The 21,279-nt window shown below is 45.6% G+C and overlaps 1 protein-coding gene across 3 annotated transcripts in view; it reads left to right on the top strand.

The window, feature by feature from the left end:
* The window catches only part of LOC105498778 (death associated protein kinase 1), a 210,994-nt gene that overhangs the window by 125,973 nt on the left and 63,742 nt on the right, over positions 1 to 21,279 (top strand). For all 3 annotated transcript variants that reach the window (XM_011771111.2, XM_011771112.3, XM_011771113.3), the window contains exons 4-11: positions 13,847 to 13,985; positions 15,512 to 15,641; positions 15,808 to 15,856; positions 15,947 to 15,973; positions 16,461 to 16,613; positions 16,965 to 17,010; positions 18,131 to 18,220; positions 19,538 to 19,630. In XM_011771111.2, coding sequence (XP_011769413.1) covers positions 13,847 to 13,985; positions 15,512 to 15,641; positions 15,808 to 15,856; positions 15,947 to 15,973; positions 16,461 to 16,613; positions 16,965 to 17,010; positions 18,131 to 18,220; positions 19,538 to 19,630 — 727 coding nt within the window. The remainder of the gene's footprint in view (positions 1 to 13,846; positions 13,986 to 15,511; positions 15,642 to 15,807; positions 15,857 to 15,946; positions 15,974 to 16,460; positions 16,614 to 16,964; positions 17,011 to 18,130; positions 18,221 to 19,537; positions 19,631 to 21,279) is intronic.

The following is a 21,279-nucleotide window of genomic DNA, read 5'->3' as shown; positions in this document are numbered from 1 at the left end:
CATCAACTGTACCTGTAGCATCAATGCCCACCGCAGCTCCAGAGGCCCAGTGAAGTGGATTCTCTAAGCATTACTAAATCACCTTTATTTGGAATTGACTTTAAGAGCAACAGTGGCAGGACCCTAGGCTTGGGAAGAGAACACCCAGGGAGCATATTGTAACCATCTTCGGATGTGGGAGGCTGACTGTGCAGGTCACAGCACAGCTGGTGTTCTGTGACCTCCATTGTTCTTGAGTAGTTGACAAACTACAGCCGGTGGGCCTGAGACTGTCACCTGCATATATGCAGTCCTTAAGAAGAAAATGAAAATGTTTTTACGTTTTCAAATGGTGGAAGGATGAAAGCAAAATAGAATACATAGCACAGTTGAACAGATGCAAGAGAGAGAGTGTATGGCCCAGCAAGCCTCTCACAGAAACAGCTTGTTAATCGCTGTCCCAGAAGGCAGAACCAGCACCTGTGTGACCAGAGGTAGATCTCGGGTCGCTATAAGAAAGAATTTTCTAACTAGAGTTGTCCATCAGCAGGAACAGCAGCTTTCAGCTGAAGGCCATGCAGGCAGATGCTGTGCCTCGGACACTATAGGTCGGTGGTGTGCTGGTAAAGCTCTAACAACAGGCTCCCCAGGGGAGAGAGCCTCGGTTGGTAATGTTTGCCTAATTCTGTGGTATAAATGCTCCCACATGGCCAGTCTCCAGCTGCCAGCATAGCAGCACTAAATGCGGAGTCAGGAGGAGATGCACACGGTCAGCTCTCTCGGGACCTCCAGCTTCCAGTGTGATGGGCTAAGGTGATCATCAGTATGTAACGCTGCCCTTGAGCAGCTCCCAGTGCAGAGACTTGCAGGGTCTTGGGGAGGGATAGTAGTGCTGGAGAAGATCTGTGAGATGCCATCTGCTGCTCTGGGGCCACAGGCAGCCATGGTTAACATCCACAAGCCCAGAAAGATTACGTACTTTGCCCTGGGCCACACAGCTGCTAAATTCCACATGCTAGTTTATTGTTCTCACATTTAGTTTAGAAAATCTTGATTTCTGCAAACAGATTGATAAGTTTGACTGCATTCAAATTTCAAACATCCGTTTAACAAAACATCACTTTAAGCAAAGTTAGAAGGTGAATAACAGATTGAGAGAAAACATTTAGAATATGTGAGATCAAGACACAGTATCCAGAATATGTATGGAGCACCCATCAGTCAATTAAAGTTAATGACTATGATGGTTCAGTGAGAAAATGGGCAAAGGATGTGGTCACACAGTTTATACCCACTCAAGTACAGCTACTAAACATGAAAGATGACCAATCTTGCTACTAAGCAGGGAAGTGTATGATAAAACATTGGTTCATGTTTTCCACTTATTCTTCCGGCAAAAATAATACTACGCAAGGGCCAGACGTGGTGGCGCACGCCTGTAATCCCAGCACTTTGGGAGGCCAAGGTGGGTGGATCACCTGAGGTCAGGAATTTGAGATCGGTCTGACCAACACGGTGAAACCCTGTCTCTGCTAAACACAAAAATTAGCTGGGTGTGGTGGCGCACACCTGTAATCCCAGCACTTTGGGGGGCCAAGGTGGGCAGATCACCTGAGGTCAGGAGTTTGAGATCAGCCTGACCAATATGGGGAAACCCCGTCTCTACTAAACACAAAAATTAGCTGGGTGTGGCGGCGCACAGCTGTAATCCCAGCTACTCAGGAGGCTGAGGCAGGAGAATCACTTGAACCCAGAAGGTGGAGGTTGCAATGAGCCAAGATCATACCACTGCACTCCAGCCTGGGCAACAAGAGGAAAACTCTGTCTCTTTAAAAAAAAAAAAAAATCCAAGCAAGTGAGGACATGAAGCCAAAGCAACTTCATGAACTGCTGCTGGAGGAATATAAGGTTATGCAGCACAGCCTGCAACTGAGCATTACCTTGACCCAGAAATTCCAAAGTGAACTAGATATCCTGGAGCCTAGAAAACCTGTCACATCCTCGGAGTAGTCAGGTGCACAGGGAATCATTGCCTTCTAGTTTGTGATAGTGAAAATTTGGAATGGACATAAAGACCATCAGTTAGGGAATGACTAAATAAACTCTTATGTGGACCTTCGGGTGAACATTAGGCTACAATGACAAGGATGCAAGAGATCGATAGCGATGGATATTGCTGAGGTGGAATAGCAAATTGCAGATTGATGCATAGACTCTGTTGTCATTTATGTTCTTAAAATGTAAATAAAACAATGCCATATGGTGCATAGACTTTTCATATAAAAGGTTCTGGAGGGCTATCCACCATACTCATGACAGTGCATGCTTTTGTGGAGGTAGGGAGGAGGAGGGCCAGTATTGGGGAGGAGGGGAGATGTTCAGAAGCAGCTTCAGTTTTTTTTTTTTTTTTTTTTTTTTTTTGAGACGGAGTCTCACGCTGTTGCCCAGGCTGGAGTGCAGTGGCGCGATCTCGGCTCACTGCAAGCTCCGCCTCCCGGGTTCCCGCCATTCTCCTGCCTCAGCCTCCTGAGTAGCTGGGACTACAGGCGCCCGCCACCGCGCCCGGCTAATTTTTTGTATTTTTAGTAGAGACGGGGTTTCACTGTGGTCTCGATCTCCTGACCTTGTGATCCGCCCGCCTCGGCCTCCCAAAGTGCTGGGATTACAGGCTTGAGCCACCGCGCCCGGCCGCAGCTTCAGTTTTATAGATGGAGGTTTAACTTTTTCTAAAGGTCAGTATATTTGTAAGAGACCAAGCCAAAATTCAGTTCTTTCCAAACAGAACCGTGGCTGTGAAGGAACCTACCATCTTCCTCAGCAAGTTCGGCCCCAGCAGGCTGGCCACGGGGAGGCGCCCGCATGGAGAGGGGTGTCTGGGTGTGGTTGCCTCAGCCCATGAGGTTGACCTTGCTCCTGAGGGTCCTCTCTCATCATGTCTATGACTTCCATCCTGGCCTCAGGTCCCCTTGACACTCGCCTAAGCAGGAAGTGGTTTTTGCTTAATTTATTGTTGCACAGCTGGGACAACTGAAGAATTTTAAATAAGACTTTGCTGAGAGCTGAGAATGACAGGAGGAAAATAGAGTCACAGTAAGTAGGCGGCGTTGCTTATAAATCTCAGGGTTCTTGTGCCAAGCTTGGAATGGCCAACACCTCCTCCCTGCTCAGCCTGGCCACCCACCCCCTCTGCTTGCTCTCTCTCCCCTTGCCCCACTGGCTGCTCTCAGGAATGTCTAAACTCCACTGTGTCTAGACCTAAAGGAAAGATGCAGACAGCATGCTCCCTCTCCCATGTAACCGTGGCCCACCTTCCAGCTTTCCTATTTCGTGTCTAAGAGCCAAACTCTTCCGCAGATTTTTGGCCCCAGGAATGTCCATCTGTTTCAGCAAAACCCTACTCTCAACCACAGGAGTTCAGGCCCTATTCTGTCATTTGCATGAGGTCCATATCGGAGTCCCACGCTGTCAACCTAGGACCTGGGCAAGAGACACTCACAGGAGCTTCAAGGCTTTATCTCTCCTGTGACTGTGAGGAGTTCAGGCCAAGGATTGCTGCAGGGAATACTGGCACCATTGCCATGTGCCAGATGCTCATATCCTAGCCATGTTCTCTTCATCAATCCCATTAGAACCGTAGGAACTAATATCCTCATTTTACAGACACGGAAACTGCCTCTGAAAGTAACTTAACCTCTCTGAGGACACAGATCCCGATGCCAACCAGGCCTCTGCCTGCGGTGCCTCTGAACCCTTGAGCCATGTTCTTCTCCTAGGGGTTTGTTCTAGGGACCTTCAGGAGGCTCCTTCCTGCTTTCACACAACCTCCCTGGGTAAAAGGAAAGATCCCCTCCCCCATGAACTTTGAGTGCCAGGCGCGCATGCTGTTCTATGAGAATCCATGCAGCTCCTTTTAAGTTGTTACTTGAACTTGAATTTGAGGTGAAAACAGACAGAACATGTATTTTCAGATACAGCTTGCATTTTGGATTTAAAGAAGGTAGCGCTAATTCAGGGGAGGCCTTAAGGTTAGGAACTTCGTTGATAAGATTCATTTAATTTGAAGGAAACAGAGCATAGAAGCAAAAAATCTCTCCGACCTCCTGAATCTATTTCCAACCTTAAATTCACTCCTGTTTGACAAATGCAGAAAGGAATGCCCTGTGTTCCTTCTTTCCCTTCCTGTGTCCCAGCTTCAGTTTTCGTTCAGCAGAGTCCTCCAGCGACCCAAGGAACTGAAATTAGAGTGTGAGAGGTGAGCGTGAGAACACCCTTCAAGGCTTCCCCTAAGTTAACAGGAAAGAACATTCAACACAGTGATGATGGTGGAGCATTGAGTTTTAGTTCTTGGTTTAGTTAGAGGCAAAGCCAAGAGGTAGTTGGGACCACCTCACTCCTTCATGCCGTATACACCAGGATAGTTATGGTAAAGGAGGAATCATCTTAAAATGCTTGGGGAATTACTTATGCCTCAAAGAGAGCCCCAGATATATATTTCTCACCTGTATTTTTCTGACCTGAATGAAAACATTGTTATAGCAGTACCTGCATGAGCCTTTCCTTCACAGGAGAATCCAATGCAAGACTAAGAAAACACTTCAGTGGATTCTAATTATCTTCCCCTTTCCTTGCTTCCCTTTGTTTCCTGAATTGCTTTAGCCAACCTGTAGTATTTTGCTTGCAGCTTGTGAGGAGTTATTACTTATTATGAGTTAAATTGGATACTCTCCGACAAAAAAATTTGTTGAAGTCGTAACCTACAGGACCTCAGAATGTGTGATCTTCTTTGGAAAGAGAAGATCATTCTTCTCATTGGTTACATGACCAAGTTAAAATGAGGGCACTTGGGTGGGCTCTAATCCCATATGACTGGTGTTCTCATAAAGGGGGAATGTGGATGCAGACACAGACGTGTGCAGAGGGCAGCCTACAGGGAGAGACTCAGGGAAAGCGCCAGGTGCAGGCGGGGACAGGAGTGCTCACCTGCAAGCCCAGGAGCACGGAGATTGCTGGCAAAGCCCTGGAAGCTGGGAAGCGGCCAGAAGGGATTCCCCACCAAGCTTTAGAGGGAGCATGACTCTGTAGACCCCTTGAGTTTGGACTTGTAACCTCTAGAACTGAGGCAAGAAATTCTGTCATTTTAAGCCACCCAATTTGTGCTACTTTGTTAGTGTAGCCCCGGCAAACTAATACACTACCTATACCTAACCCTTTTACTTTTTTATTATTTTTTGAATATATTTTTTAAATGTTATGTAGAGATGGGAGTCCCACTGTGTTGCCCAGGTTGGTCTCAAACTTGTGGCCTCAAGCGATCCCACCTTGGCCTCCCAAAGTGTTGGGTTTGCAGGTGTGAACCACCATGCCTGGACCTAACCCTGTTAAAGTATACATTTAAGATGAAATAAAATTGAAAATTTTAGTTCTGCTATCATAGTCAGTGTGACATTATATTTTTCAAAGATGGCTTCATCGTTATTTGCTGTCCTACCTGTAGGACCAAACACCTGAAATCCCCCTTCAGGAGCTGGATTCTAAATCCCCCTTCCCTCAGGTCTGGATAGGCCCTTTTGATGCTGTGTGACTTCTGAGGCAGCTTCCACCTGCTTGCTAGGACACTTGCTCTGGAACCCTGACCTGCCCATGAATGGTCCATTTGTCTAAAGGCCAGTGTGCTATGAGGGAGCCCAAACTAGCCCAGATGGAGAGACCACCCAGAGATATGAGACTACAAGGAGAGAGGTGCCCAGACAGCCCCCAGCTGCTCCAGTGCCCCTGCCGTTTCAGCTTCAGCCGTTGTCTGATTGTAACCCCATGACACCCCCTAAGCCACAACTGCCCAGCCAACTCTTCCTGATTCCCAACCCATAGTATGATTGTCATGGTTAAAGCCTTACATTCTGGGGAGATTTGTTACACAGCAATAGATAACCATAACAGTTAGCATGATCTTTGCTTTGCATTGGTCACTGTCTTTTAATTTATAAAATGTATTACATTATTACTTCTGATTAAATAGTTTTATATTTAAAGCAGACAGAAGACAACCACAAAATCTGGTAACATAATAGGATTCGTCTCTCACTCGCTCAAAGTCTCATGCAGATAGGATAGGTTGATGACCTCCTCCAGGCAGTGACTCAGGGATCCATGTTCCTTCTGCCTAGTCTCTGCTGCCCCCTGATCCTTCTTGGAGTCCTGTGCTGGGTCACCTGTGTTCTGGTGGCCAAAGAGAGAGAAGAGAGTATGGGTGGGGGATCACATCGGATGTTTTGGACTGCATCTGAAGTGACACACGTCATTTTGGTTTTTTGGTTTTTTTTTGAGACGGAGTCTCGCTCTGTCACCCAGGCTGGAGTGCATTGGCACGATCTCGGCTCACTGCAACCTCCGCCTCCTGGGGTCAGGCCATTCTCCTGCCTCAGCCTCCCAAGCAGCTGGGACTACAGGCGCCCACCACCACGCCCGGCTAATTTTTTTTTTTTTTTTTTTTGTACTTTTAGTAGAGACGGGGTTTCACCGTGTTAGGCAGAATGGTCTCGATCTCCTGACCTCATGATCCACCTGCCTTGGCCTCCCAAAGTGCTGGGATTACTTTGGGATTATAGGCGTGAGCCACCGCGCCCAGCCTGTTTTGGTCCATATTTTACTGGCTAGAAGTAGTCCTGGATTCAAGGAGCTGGGAAATGCCCCTTAGTTGTGGGCCTGCAAGAAACAAGGTAGTATGGTGGGAACATAGCCAAGGCTCTGCCACATCTCACAGATCAGAGGATCTCAAAATACCAGAGCTGGAAGGGCCTTGAGAAATGAGCTTATCTGCATGTCATCTCTGCATCAGGATGAACAGAGCCTTGTTAAAGTACAGATTCTGGGGCCTCACTCAGGAAGTAGGTACTAGGAAATTGCATTAAAAAGATTCCCCAAATTATTGTTGTGTACACTAAGGTTAGAGAACCACTTAACCTGGTTACTCAACCCTCTCATTGTCTATAGAGCAAAGGTGAGGTCCAGAGAGCTGATATGACCTCCTTACATCTCTTCCAGTCACCCACCCCTTGAGGCCAGAATTGGAGCTGGTACCTCTGCCTCCCAGGGCTTTGTGACCTAGGAGCCACACCTCGAAGGTGTGCCCTGGGGGAGCATACTTGGTGCCTGAGTTCTTCTACTCTGAAGAATCCTAATGTTTGCCTTGAAATGGGCCTCATGGGGTAATTAGTATGTAGACAGGGGTCCACTGCAGCTTAAATGATAACCAGAGCTGGTCCCAAATTAAGTCTTGTTACATTTTGGGCCATTCCTAGCAAAAGTGAGGAACCCTCCAGAATGTGTTAATTTAGAAAATGGAATCTTGCAATACCTTCTCCTGCATTATTCAAAAGGCCCACTTTGTTTTTAATGTAGTGGCATGTCCTAAATACCTTCTGTCATGCCAACTTTTAGGGAGGCTTTGGTGATAGTAAAAGACACAGCGGGAGGAGAAAGAACCATGGTATTTTCCAGCTCTCTTGGTGAAAACAGCAAATGTTCATTAGTATTCATTTCACACAATTTCTCTGATAAAGCTGTAATTTAAAACACTGACTCAAAGCCCTAATAAAGGAGGTTAACTTGCTTTCTAAATCTGCTGCACAGACTACTCATCTCTCCTTCCATAAGCCTCCCTTCTCCTAAGCAAATTGTGGAATTTGGAACAAAGAGAAAAAGTGCAAGGTTTTTTGACTGATTCCCTTATTAACCAGATTCTGCTGTTCAGCAACATTGTGAGCATTTGAGTTCTGGTTCTCAGCATGCATGTGAAAAATCCTCAAGTCATTTTCTACCTTCACAGATTTGGGGGCCAGATAGGAAACAAATTACCAAACAATGCTTATCGTGCTCCCAAACCTTTGCTGAAATCATTTGGTTTCAATTATTTTGATTAATTACTGAGGATTTTATAAGCAGAGTTTATGGCAAAAACATCTGCCTTCATGAGTTGGCATGAAGGAGTATGAGTATATATGTAGAAATGAAGGAAGATGAGTATATATGTAGAGATGAAAGAGGATGAGTATGTATGTAGGGATGAAGGATGAGTATATATGTAGGGATGAAAGGTAATTAGTATGTATGTAGGACTGAAGGAAGATGGGTATGTATGTAGAGATGAAAGAGTATGAGTATGTATGTAGAATGAAGGAGGATGAGTATATATGTAGGGATAAAGGAGGATCAGTATATATATAGGAGTGAAGGGTGATCAGTATATATGTAGGAATGAAGGAGGATACATACATATGTAGAAATGAAGGAAGATGAGTAAATATGTAGGGAGAAGGAGGATGAATACATATGTAGGGATGAAGGAAGATGAGTGCATATGTAGAAATGAAGATGCGTATACATGTAGAGATGAAGGAAGATGAGTATGTATGTAAGGATGAAGGAGGATGAGTATATGTATATAAGAATGAAGGGTGATGAGTATATATATATATATATAGGCATGAAGGGTGATTGGTATATATGTAGGGATGAAGGAAGATGGGTATACATGTAGGGATGAAGGAGGATGAGTTTATATGTAGGATTGAAGGAGGATGAGTATGTATATAGGAATGAAGGGTGATCAGTATATATGTAGGGATGAAGGAGGATACATACATATGTAGAAATGAAGGAAGATGAGTATATATGTAGGGATGAAGGAGGATGAGTTATAAATGTAGATATGAAGGAAGATCAGTATATATGTAGGGATGAAGGAGGTTGAGTACATATGTAGGTATGAAGGATGATGAGTACATGTGTAGAAATGAAGGAAGATGAGTATACATGTAGGGATGAAGGAGGATACGTTTTTATATATATATATATAGAAGTGAAAGATGGTCAGTATATATGTAGGGATGAAGGATGAGTACATATGTAGAAATGAAGGGAGATGAGTATACATTAGAGATGAGAAGGATGAGTATATATGTAGGGATGAAGGAGGATGAGTATATATGTAGGATGAAGGAAGATGAATATATATGTAGGAATGAAGGAGGATGAGTACATATATAGAAATAAAGGAAGATGAGTATACATGTAGGGATGAAGGAGAATGAGTATATATGTAGGGATGAAGGTTGATCAGTATGTAGGGATAAAGGAGATTGAGTACATATGTACGGATGAAGGAATATGAGTACATATGTAGAAATGAAGGCAATGTAGGGGTAAAAGGGGATGAGTATGTAGGGTTGAAAGGGGATATGTACATACGTAGCTATGAAGGAAGATAAGTATATGTGTATGATGAGTATACGTATATGTGCATGGATGATGGGGGATGGAGTGAATACATAGGGCCTTCTGGGCATCAGTTGATGAGTCCTGACCTAGTGGGATAGGGTCTCTCCTAAGCTTTCTAATGTCTGACTGAAGGACTTGGCTGCGTAGACAAGCCATGACATGGACTGCTTCATAACAAGTTGAGATTTGAACAGGGACTTGTGAGAAGGGTCGGTGATGAAAACTGAGAGGATCAACTAGTGCTCTCCTTCTCCCAGTCTTGATCAGGCACTATCACTTTGCACTCCTGGGTCCCTAACTCTTGGGGTTCCAGGGTTATTCACTGTCCTTACTCCTGTGGAGTTGAGTTTCTGAGGACACAAATACTGAACAAGGCACGAGATGACCAGGCCGGAGAAGGGCAAGCCAGATTTCTGTTGACTGAGCTTAGTAAACAAGCCCATGTTCCAACCTTCTCTGACTGTGTAAAAAAACTACTCCAGACCCAGTGGGGGTGTGGGTTGGGTTCCCTGGGAAGCAGACTCTGAGACGGAGAAAAGTGTGCATGGTGTTTATTAAGAACTTTATTTAGGATCAGAATTTGGAGAGGAGGAGAAGGGAGCAGGAGTGCATTCAGTGGCAGCCCCAGTTGGCCAACAGGGAGTTCTGGGGCCAGAATGACCCTTGAGAGAGTTACCCCAGGTTGGGCTGAGATGACCTAGTCTTTATATCAGAGGTCGGCAAGTTATGGCCTATAGGCCAAACCCAGGTTGCGACCTATTTTTTAACTAAAGTTTTATTGGAACACAGCCACGCCCATCATGTCATGTCATCTGTGGCTGCTTTCATGATACATTAGCAGAGTTGAGTAGTTGGGACAGACTCCAAGGCCGGTAAAGCCTAAAATGTTTAGGATCTGCCCTTGATAGAAGTGTGGCAGGCCCTGTGATGTTCCCTCATCGCTCAGTCGCTGAATGGACAGTCTCTGATCTCTGTGGCCTCGGCTGGGCTGGAGGGTCCCCTTGCTCAAGTCTCCTTGGCCTTGTTCTCCAAGGACATCTCTTCTTCCTGGGTTTCTCCACGTGGCACAGTGGTTTGGCATCATCATACTTCTCGTATCTTACCTGAGGGCTTCCGGAGGTGGGACCTGGAGGCCCCCAGTCCCAGAAAAACCACAGCAGGTTGGCAGAATCACTTGTGCCATTGGTCAAAGTGGTCACGGGGCCTGCCCAGATTCAAGAGGTGGAGGCACAGATTCCGCCCACTGCGTGAGGGAGGATGGCACAATCACGGTGCAGATGAGCACGAGGATGAGATGCCATCAGACCGTCTTCAGAAAAATGTGGAACGTCATGGCAGGCCAGGTGGCTGCTCGGCAGTTCTATCAATCCCCGCTCACCCAGGTCACGGCTGCAGTGCCCGTCCCTCCCCAACTCCACGGTCCCTGATATCACGTGGGGAGCCTGAGACAGCCATGGTGGGAATGTGACACCTCAGGAATGGGCCCTGCCACCCCAACCCCAAAGAGCCTGCTGTTAAGCCTCCCCCGCACACACCTGTCGCCATGGGAGGCCTTCTGGTTTGAAGCCACCTGGGAAAAAAGACAGCAGCATTGATTGAGAAGGGTCTCTGCATGTCCTGGAACCTCAGGACGACTCCGTAAGCTATGATGTTTTACCCTTTATTTTATAGAAGGGGAGTCTGAGGCTCCGCGAGGTTGGAGGCCCTGGCAGGATTTGAACCACGGTCCCCTCGTTTTTGCCATCCTGCCTCACAGAAGACAGAGCCGGCAGGAGGAGGAGATCGTGGATCTGAAGAAAGCTTAGGTCGGCAGGGAGGGAGAGAAAGCCGGCCAAAGAAGAGCGGGCAAAGCCTGAGGCCGGGGCAGCATGGGGTTGCCAGAAGGCTGGACAGTGGAGCCCCCGGAAAGGACTCAGGGCCAGCAGGCTGCGCCAGCTGTGTGGGTGCTGGAAGATTCACCCCAACCAGGCAGCCAAACTCCAGATATTTCTCATTGTCTGAAAAATGCATCTCCGTACTCTATGACAACACAAGCAGGGTGTGAGTGAGGGGGTCGGGAGGCCCTGAAGAGGGCCACAGAGAGAAAGCCGGCGGCCGGGCACCATATTCACAGCAGAAGTTTCGCTCCTTCCCCTCACCTTCTTCCTGGGAAGCACAGTGGTTAGGCTTAACCGATGGGCCGGTTTAAGAAGGAGGAGCGGCCAGGAAGGGGCTTGCGTATTGGATCCTGGAGGCAGCAGTGGTATGCCACAGGGGTGACAGTGGCCTTCTTTATAACAACACTCGTTCCCACAAGCTGGACCTTACCCACGGGCCAGCCTTGCCAGTTACACGCGTCTATTACCTTTCATCCTCATAACCTTCAAGGGAAGAGGTCTTATGACTCCTCTGGGGAAATGAGGCTCAAGAGAAGGGGTAACCTTCCGGGTTTCAGGGTGAGCGCGTGGCAGAAGTTAAGACTTGGACTAGATGCAGGCACTTCACTTCTCCACTCCACGTGGCCGCGGTGCCTGAGTCAGCCCCAGTGGTGCGGGGCGCCCCAGAGAGCACAGAAGCCAGGGCTGGAGACCCAGGGGTGATGGGAGAGCTTTCTTTGGGTTGGGTTGGTTCACAATCTCCCACTTTCTCTTTTTCCCTGTATAGCTGAAGGATTTTCTCTCCCCCTCTTGTTTGTTTTAAGAATAAGATGCAAAAGTGAGAAGTGGGAGGCCTTGCCTTGTTCCCTGGGGAGACAGTGGGGGGGCTGTGAGGCCAAGAGCACCTGGGAGGGGAGAGGGTGGGGCAGACTGCATCGCCCAGGAGCAAGGTGGGGAGTGCAGGAGGGGTCAGGAGGAGAGCAAGGCCACTCCTGAGACTGGGTCCATGCAGGACACCTTTCACTTGGACTCCTGGGCATCCTGGCTGAGCCCAGGCTCTGCTGTGTCCCCTGGGGGATAGGGTGATAGGGGAGGCTTGTGGACTGTTCACAGGAGGGTGCAGCTACCTCTGCCAGGCCCCTGGGATAGGAGAGTCACTCCATCGTCCCCATAAACCACTGGGAGGCCTGACAGCAGGACCCTGGAATTCAGACATGGGAAAATGGTCTCAGTTTTTCAGGTGCTTGTTAAAAATGCTGAGTTTCCTGGTCACCATTCTTGGAAGCCCTCCCACAGTGGATTGAAAGTGAGGCTCAGAATCTTCATTTTTAAAGCATCCTCAAACAATTCTGATGCCCACGGACTCTAGACCATGCTAAGGAAAACACCGACCTGGAGGGTGAAGGCGTGTGGGATCTGAAACTTTCAAGAAAACAGCTTTTTTGTCATTCTTATCTGATCTTATGAGCACCAATTTTCTTACTCTGAATGGATGTAGATGCAGAAGGTATAATGTTTAGGGAGTGCTGTTGCCCTAAGAAAGATAATGAATACAGCAGTTTGTGCATAATTGCCCTTAATTATTATGTTGTGAATATATGGTTAAACTTGATAAAGATTAACTTATAAAAACTCTTATTAAAACTTCCCTGTTATTTGCCATTCATCGCTACCGTGGAGTTTTTAGGGGAGCTTGTTCATCCATCCACCTGATGAAGTTTTGAGTGCTTGCTGTGTGCCTGGCTCTGTGCAGGGAGTGGGGCATACAGCAGGAGCCAATGGCTGGGGTGGGAGGTGCCAACCACTCCCCTCCACCCACTTGCAGTCTGGACAGAGAAACAAACTAAATAAATCCACAACCAACCACATACATTTTGCTTTTTTTGTAAATGTATTTTTTTTTTTTGAGACAGTCTCTCTCTGTCGCCAGGCTGAAGTGCAGTGGTGCGATCTCAGCTCACTGCAACCTCTGCCTCCCGGGTTCAAGCGATTCTTCTGCCACAGTCTCCCATGTAGCTGAGACTATAGGCATGCGCCACCATGCCCGGCTAATTTTTGTTTGTATTTTTAGTAGAGACGGGGTTTCTCCGTGTTGGCCAGGATGGTCTCAATCTCTTGACTTCGTGATCCGCCCACCTTGGCCTCCCAAAGTGCTGGGATTACAGGTGTAAGCCATCACTCCGGGCTACTAAATTGATTTTTATAAATGTGTTAGTATTTACATACAAACCAATACTAAACAAGAAAGGAAAAAACCCTTATCAGACCATATATTGTGAATTTGAATTTTAAAGAATTAATTAAACATGCAGGTTACAAAATTTTCAGGTACTCTCTAATTGAAATAAGAAGATACACACTATGAATTCTGTACAAAGCTGGCTTGCAGATTTTTTCTTGTCATTAGAGTTGAGACATCACCTCTAAATACATTTAATTAAAATGTTTTAAAGATACACTGACATTTTCTTCACAACATTTCGTCCCTGCCCCTCCTCTCATTGGTGAACACAGAACCTTAGGAAAATGGTTCCCAAGTGCTTTTGAGCCCAAATGTGTCTGAATGTAGAATTGTCCACCATCTGCACAGAGAATTCTGACTCCATGCTTGGTGGTTTCAGCATAGTCTTTATGCTGTTTTCTTGTCTGATGTTTGAGCACACCAGTAGTCTACGAGAGAAGGAATCAATGTGAAACAGAATTGTCACCAATAACCTCTGCTTCCCGGTTCTCAGCGTTGCAGGTGGCGAGCTGTTTGACTTCTTAGCTGAAAAGGAGTCTTTAACTGAAGAGGAAGCAACTGAATTTCTCAAACAAATTCTTAATGGTGTTTACTACCTGCACTCCCTTCAAATCGCCCACTTTGATCTTAAGGTACGTTTCAAAGTGTAAGCCAGATAGAAGCTTGTGCAGATCACAGCCTTGGTTGTTTCTCTGCTAAGAAAAAATGAGGCATCTGAAAGAGTTACATTATTTTTCCTGTACCAGTTTAACAAACAGAATTATCAATATAAATCAGCAAGCATAGAATACATGCCTCCCACTGGGACGGCAAACCTTTCTGTGGGATAGAGGCTTAATGATAATTGATTACATTCTGGAATTCTTGGTAAAGAATACAAGGGGTCTTAGGAACCAGGTTTTTTAGTAAGGGGGCTGCTCTTGGCTACTGGGACATTAGCCAGCAGCCAGTGACTGGCACCGGTTCCTTCTGTGGCTCTGGGCAGGTTAAGATAGAAAATGTGTTGAGTGATGCAAAGGCTTGTGGCCTGACTCTGTCACCAATGAGCAAGCAAACCAAACTCAGATTGGCTAATTGGGGCATTTGCCTGGCTGGATGCAGGACGTAGTTGGAGATGAAACGGCGTGTAAGCTGTCCTCCCAGCCATGACAGAGGTGTGGTCTCTTTGGGAAGGGAAGACACAACAGGAGCAACAGGAAGTGGCAATGGTGAGAAGCTCCACTTCAAGGCAGCGAGAGGTGGTCTGGTAAAGCAGTGTGCGCTCTGTCAGAGGAGATGATTCAGACCCGTAGAGCTGGGACAGGATTTCAGAGGAGGGAGGATTGTCCCCATTCTTTTTGTAGCAGAGCTGTCAGCGTCCCATTCATGTCCCCCCGGCCCCACAAACATGTGAAAAGACACACACTCGTATACAACCTAAAAGAGGGCTTGCTGCAAATACCTGTGACTCTTTCTGGCATCTTGTTTGTGGCCCTGGGAGCTGGAAATGCAAAAGAAAAATTTCCACAGCAGCAGCTGTCAGCCGTGGAGGATGGAGACATGGAGAGATAAAGACCCCAGCTCCCTCATGCTACAATTGGAATAACACCGAGTTCTCCTTTTCGTCTCCCATTCCCCTAGTTACCCCCACCTTGATAGGACACTTCATAGCAGCTTCCTTCTGTTTCCTGTATCTCCTTCCCCTACCAAGTGTTTCCTGGTGTCCCCTCCTTGTCTCAGGCCTGCTTCAGGGAGAACCTAGAGCAAGACATGTATTTCCTTCTTGAAATAAGAAGATATACCCTATGAATTCTGTACAAAGCTGGCTTGCAGATTTTTTCTCGTCATTAGAGTTAAGACATCACCTCTACATACGTTTAATTAAAATGTTTTAAAGATACACTGACATTTTCTTCACAATGTTTTGTCTCTGCCCCTCCTCTCATTGGTGAACACAGAACCTTAGGAAAATGGTTCTGTGTATGCTCTTTCCTGGTGTACTCTTTCAACCACCCTGCTATACTCTTTTCCTGGTGTACTCTTTCAACCACCCTTTCTTCCCTAATTTTTGGCCTTTTTTTTTTTTTTTCTCCTTTTGGGGGTGGGAAGAGAAGAACTGTTCTGCCATCTTGTCCTCAGCATAACGTATCATAGCTTTTTATTTCTCTCTTTTTTCAAGCCTGAGAACATAATGCTTTTGGATAGAAATGTCCCCAAACCTCGGATCAAGATCATTGACTTTGGGTTGGCCCATAAAATTGACTTTGGAAATGAATTTAAAAACATATTTGGGACTCCAGAGTTTGTCGGTAAGTTCCTTTGCTCCTGTGGTCATTTACATCTCATAAACATTATTCTGGCAAACCTCCCCTGCTGGAAGATTCTTTCCCCGTTCCATGTTCCTGGTTGTTGCATGAAGATAGAATTGGTTAGTTTGCTTCCTCCCAAGCTAAATGAGTGTTTGTTTCCTCTTAGCTCCTGAGATAGTCAACTATGAACCTCTTGGTCTTGAGGCAGATATGTGGTAAGGAGTATGTCCTTGGTGTTGTTTTCTTTCTGATTTATTTGACTATTCTCCTGATGTGTTCTTTTGTTTGTTTTGTGTTGTTTTTAGGAGTATCGGGGTAATAACCTATATCCTGTAAGTACCAGAATTCACAACTCATACTCTCTTCTCTTCTATGAGACCATAGGTTTAATTAACCATTAAATGTGCTGTGTTGATCTCTTCAGCTTATGCATGCTTTTGATGTAAACATATTCATTTTACACCCCCAAAACATGTTTAGTTTATACTAATTAAACGTGTTCTCCTAATTTGAAATGAGTCATCAGAAACTGTAGCATAATCACTGAAAGAAAGCATAGCTGTCCATCACTGCCGAGAAAACAGGTTTCCTGTAAACTACCAGATGCTGTTCCAAATTAACTTGTTAAGTGAATCCTTTTGCACGAAGCTGAAGCTTTTGGTCCTGACAGTTAAAGCCCTATGAAATATAATCAAACTCTCAAGTGATTATTCAAGCACCAGATTATAATCTTATTCCACACTCCAGATGTTATAGGAGCAAAATGACAACACCAAGGGGTCATCATTAATGTTCTGTGCCCAACTTTATTTTTAACAGCCTAAGTGGGGCTTCCCCATTTCTTGGAGACACTAAGCAAGAAACGTTAGCAAATGTGTCCGCTGTCAACTATGAATTTGAGGATGAATACTTCAGTAATACCAGTGCCCTAGCCAAAGATTTCATAAGAAGACTTCTGGTCAAGGATCCAAAGTGAGTGTCCATGTTCCTGAAAGGTGCTTGGCCACGGCCTCAGCCAGCCCAGAGCCTGTGCCTGTTCCATACACAGGGCCGCGTTTCTCAGACCCTGCTTGCTTCATCTGCCAAAGGGCAGCATGCCATGTGAAGCGCTTCAGAAAATGCAAGCAGGGCCCTCTGCCCCCGCTCAGTCGGTCCCTGCAGGCGCAGTGAAATAATCACAAAAAGACCGATGTCGTTTTTGGCTTTCTTCCCTGAACTGCATTTTCCAGAGTGTCTGCTCGGCAGGCCCAGCCAGCAGGAAAACAACCTTAGTATTTGCTGCTATGGTCACAGCATTTTTTCCTTTCTCCCCCTCCCCTCAAGGAAGAGAATGACAATTCAAGATAGTTTGCAGCATCCCTGGATCAAGGTGAGTTGCATATTACTTCACTGTTTAGATCACTTCCTGTGTGATTGGTTTGGGCACCCTGGTATTCGTGTGTCTTAGAGTACTGCTAACCTCAGGTCACACCTGGAGTGTTAAGTTTGCTATTTGCATCATATTTTAAGAAAAGCTGACAGGTTAGACTGTATCCTAATAATCCCAGAGGTGGGGAAAGAGGAATAAGCCAGCACAGAGCAGGATTGTAAAAGGTCAAGCCCACTCAACAACTATGTTTGGAGTGACGTGTGGGGTGTTGGCCCAAACAGTATATTTAAAATTTTGTGTTGATTCCAGCATGTAAATATCAATCAAATCTGGATTTCCAGCTTCTCTTGGGAAATCTGAAGATCTGCTGACACTGAGCCCTCATTCCACATGGCCTTGGGAAGTGGCACAGGCACCTTGGTGCTGGGGAACAGGGTCCCCTGGAACATTACACCTTTACATTACCTGCCTGGCCTGATTGACATTTGGATTAAAGTTGCTTCAATCCAGGGCAGAAAGGATTAGGGGTGGTAAAGGATGATAGTTACAGAATAAAATCATGAAACAAAGAAGTGAACATCACAGAAACAGGCTTTGGGGGCAAATAGCTTTGCTGTGCAAGCTCCCAGCGGTTACCTGGGCTCTCCTAGCCAGCTGTGGTGTCTCCTCCTCCCAGAGGTGGAAGATAAAAGCTAAATGCATCTACTGAAAAAGATACAGTACAAGGAATTCTCCTGCTATAGGCCAAACTAACTTTGCTGACCTCTGAGATCCCTCCAAGCTCTACATTACTTGGTGATACCCAAGTTCGAATGCCTCATAACATAGCCTCACCATGAATATTGCCGTTCCCAAACTGTCAGTGTGGAAAGTCATGATTTAGTTTGACCCCAAGCTCTACTTCTCCCCAGTGTTTATGGATGATACGAAACCCTCAGATACAAGAGTGAGCCCGCTAAGACTAGGTGCCTAGATATTCCATGTTATCCCAACTCCTATGCTAATTTAGTAAGGTGAATGCGTAAGCATCCTGAATAAGGAGATGTTTCAAAAAATTGTCATATAACACATTTTCGTAATTTGAGAGCTTTAATTTTTTTTTCTTGGATTTTTATTTTAGCCTAAAGATACACAACAGGCACTTAGTAGAAAAGCATCAGCAGTAAACATGGAGAAATTCAAGAAGTTTGCAGCCCGGAAAAAGTGGAAAGTAAGATTGTTTGTTGTGGAGGGATTAACAAATTCTATTTCCTGTGTAGAGCAGTGTGTGGTAAGGGTCCGTCTCCTCTGATACTGGCAATATGGAAAATGCATCCTTTCCTCTTTTTAATCCACCTGTAGTGTTCTGCACCATTACTCTATTTTCAAAAACAAGCAAAAACAATATTTTAGTCACTTTAACTCATACCATTAAATGTACTTTTGTAGTTTTTCCATCGAAACCATTCTCAATGCAAATTTTTATAGCAGCACCATAAAATTATAGTGAAATCTTTTTCTAATACTACAAGCCACATTTTAAATAGGTTCATTCTTTGTGGTAAGCAGCGTGAGATTACATTTGTGCTGTAGCTCGTGTAAGTGGGTCTCTCAGCCCTGCCTTTATCTGTGAGTGGTTGGAGTGGGGGTGGGGTGGGGCCATGAGCATTTGCAGGGTGGCCTCTTCTCCTTCCTAAGTGTGGATGGCCTCCACAGGGCCTGGGTGGGACATAGATCGGAAGGCATTGCAGACATCCTGGAAGAAATCACACTTCAGGGCTAAGAAGGTGATGGGATGGTTTCCTGTGCCCAGGGTCATGTCAAACCCAGAGGAAGTGGGTACCTACCATGTCTTCCCAGCTCAGGGCCAGAAATGTACCTCGTTTTCACACCTACCAATTTTGGGGTGCTGTGGTAGGAATAAGGAAGACCACAGCACTAGATTCTCAAAAAGTCCTTAGAATTAGGCTTAAAATAGAGAGAGAGCAACCATACATTTCTCTTTCTCACTCTCATTCTTTAACTGTACTTTTGCCTTTGAGAGTAAATGCAGAGATGTTTTTTCTGTAGACTAAGAGGACCCCCAGCTGTTAACTTCCATCAGCTGTCGCGTTTTGGTCATTACATTGTCTACCATCACTGTTTATGTGGCACAAAGGACCCAGAGCAAGGCCCCTGCATTCTGTGCTTCTCTAAGGGGGGACCTGCAAGGGTCAAATCACCTTCTCCAAAGAGCAGAGAAGAAAATATATAGAGAGAAAGGATGTGGGGTGTCCAGCTCTGTAGTTCAATAATGAAACATGGAAGGAGAATCTCTATATCCTGTTGTCTTGATTTATAAGACCTTTAAAATTACTCTCGAAGTAAATACAACCCAATTCGCTGTAGGATTGCCCACCTGGGAGAGTGTGTGCTCATGCCTGTGAACACGATTTCAAAGGCTTTGTCGTTTGTACTCATTTGACAATTGTTACATAAGCTGTCTCTCCTCCTCTCACCCTACCTTTTTTCTCCTCACCCTCCCCTCCTTTTTTTTTTTAAAAAAAAGCAATCCGTTCGCTTGATATCACTGTGCCAAAGATTATCCAGGTCGTTCCTGTCCAGAAGTAACATGAGTGTTGCCAGAAGCGACGATACTCTGGTAAGCAAACCCGTGTGCCCTGGTGCTCCTTTCTCAGCACTGGGTACTCAGAATGTCCAAGCTGTCCTATTCGTTCAACCTCCCAGGAACCTGAAGTTGTGGAAATGGCAAGCCTGTTCTTGATCCCCTCAGAGGGGTTTGGGGGTGCTGATTTATGCACCCTCTTGCTTCTTTCCTCTTTTTTTTCTCTTTGATTTGGATGGTGCTGTCCCCTCTCATAGCCCCATACCTCTAACACTACCCTCCACCTTGATGCAAACGTAGGCACAGACCAGCCCCCAACACACACGCGCACACGCACAGCAAATGCACACACGCAGAGGCACACTCACTGATATTCTGGTAAAAGAGAGGCTAGCCAGCAGAAAAGAGCTTATTCTAATTTGCATGAACTGTTGCCGCTGACATAGAAGAATCTTGGTTAACAGTAGCACGGAAGGGACAGACAACCGCCACCTCCTTCCCACACACACGCACCAGAGAATCAGGGAGAGTGCAGTGCTGCTTGCTGATGTGTCTCCTAGCAGACCAGAAGGCCTAACCCGCTTGCATTGTTGGCCTGGTGTTGACTGCCCAAGGCCCTTGAGAATAACTCCAGCTTTCTTAGTTTTAATATGAACTTTGACAAAGTGGCAAAGATTTATCAGATTTGTTTTTCAATACTCTCTAGTTATGTTTCCTTCGTAATTAGAAATGCATTCATTTTCCAATTTCTAGCCTTTATTTTCTTTATCTTCCCCCTTAATCCAAACTGAAACCTAATCATAGATAAGCTCTTCAGATATGAGTAGAAGCCTCTGAATTCAACAAGACTTTCCCCTGACGATCAAACAATGGGCCTTTGTTAAGTCAGGAGGTGAAGGGGACTCCAGACGAGGCAGCCATGGTCGTCCTGTGGGAACTACCCTGCCCCTGTAACTGAACAGTCAGCATTTCCCCGGTGGTGCCGAGTACATCAGGGTGGGAATTGCAGACACCAGCTCCCCATTTTTCCCCTTAAGGTAGTAGCTTCACTGAGGCTCCACATCTAGCCTTGTGGAGTGAAATGGGATTGGAGATATTTTTTAAAAAAACAAAAAACAAAAAACAAAAAAACAAAAGAGAAGCAGGTTAGGGCGAAAAGAGAGAGAAGAGGAGGCTTTGTTTGGGAATCGTTAGAGGGTGGCTGCTGTGCAACCAGCAAGAAGATAAAAACTGTGACTCTAAGTAAGATAATGAGAATGATTAAAGATTGCAAATTGAAGTCACTGTATATTCAACTGGGAGATGATCCATGTGTCACAGTGAAAAGTTTAGGGTAGGAGAGGGACCAAGGGTCGTGTAGGAGCTCCAGGTGGAAAGATACCTCCCAGAGGTCAGATTCCCTCATCTCCATATTCTAATCACAGGGTGAGTCATAACAATCTGCTTTATTCCTTCTGTTTTCCCCATTTCTCTTGACTTGCGCTTTCATGTAAATGCCTCTTAGTCATTGACTTGAATTGTGATAGAAAAGCAAAACCGGTGGCATTCTTAAACATGCATTTTATACAAATATTACTAAAACCCACATGGAAAGTGTTTGGATTCAGATCTGTAGAGAAGAGAAAGCAGATGGAGAGACATGCTTTCTCCATTCTCCCCCACAAGCAGAGATTCAGCATCCCTAG

The sequence above is a fragment of the Macaca nemestrina genome, chromosome 14 (assembly GCF_043159975.1).
Source record: "Macaca nemestrina isolate mMacNem1 chromosome 14, mMacNem.hap1, whole genome shotgun sequence".
Lineage (NCBI taxonomy): Eukaryota > Metazoa > Chordata > Mammalia > Primates > Cercopithecidae > Macaca > Macaca nemestrina.
This window is presented reverse-complemented; position numbering and strand designations above follow the sequence as displayed.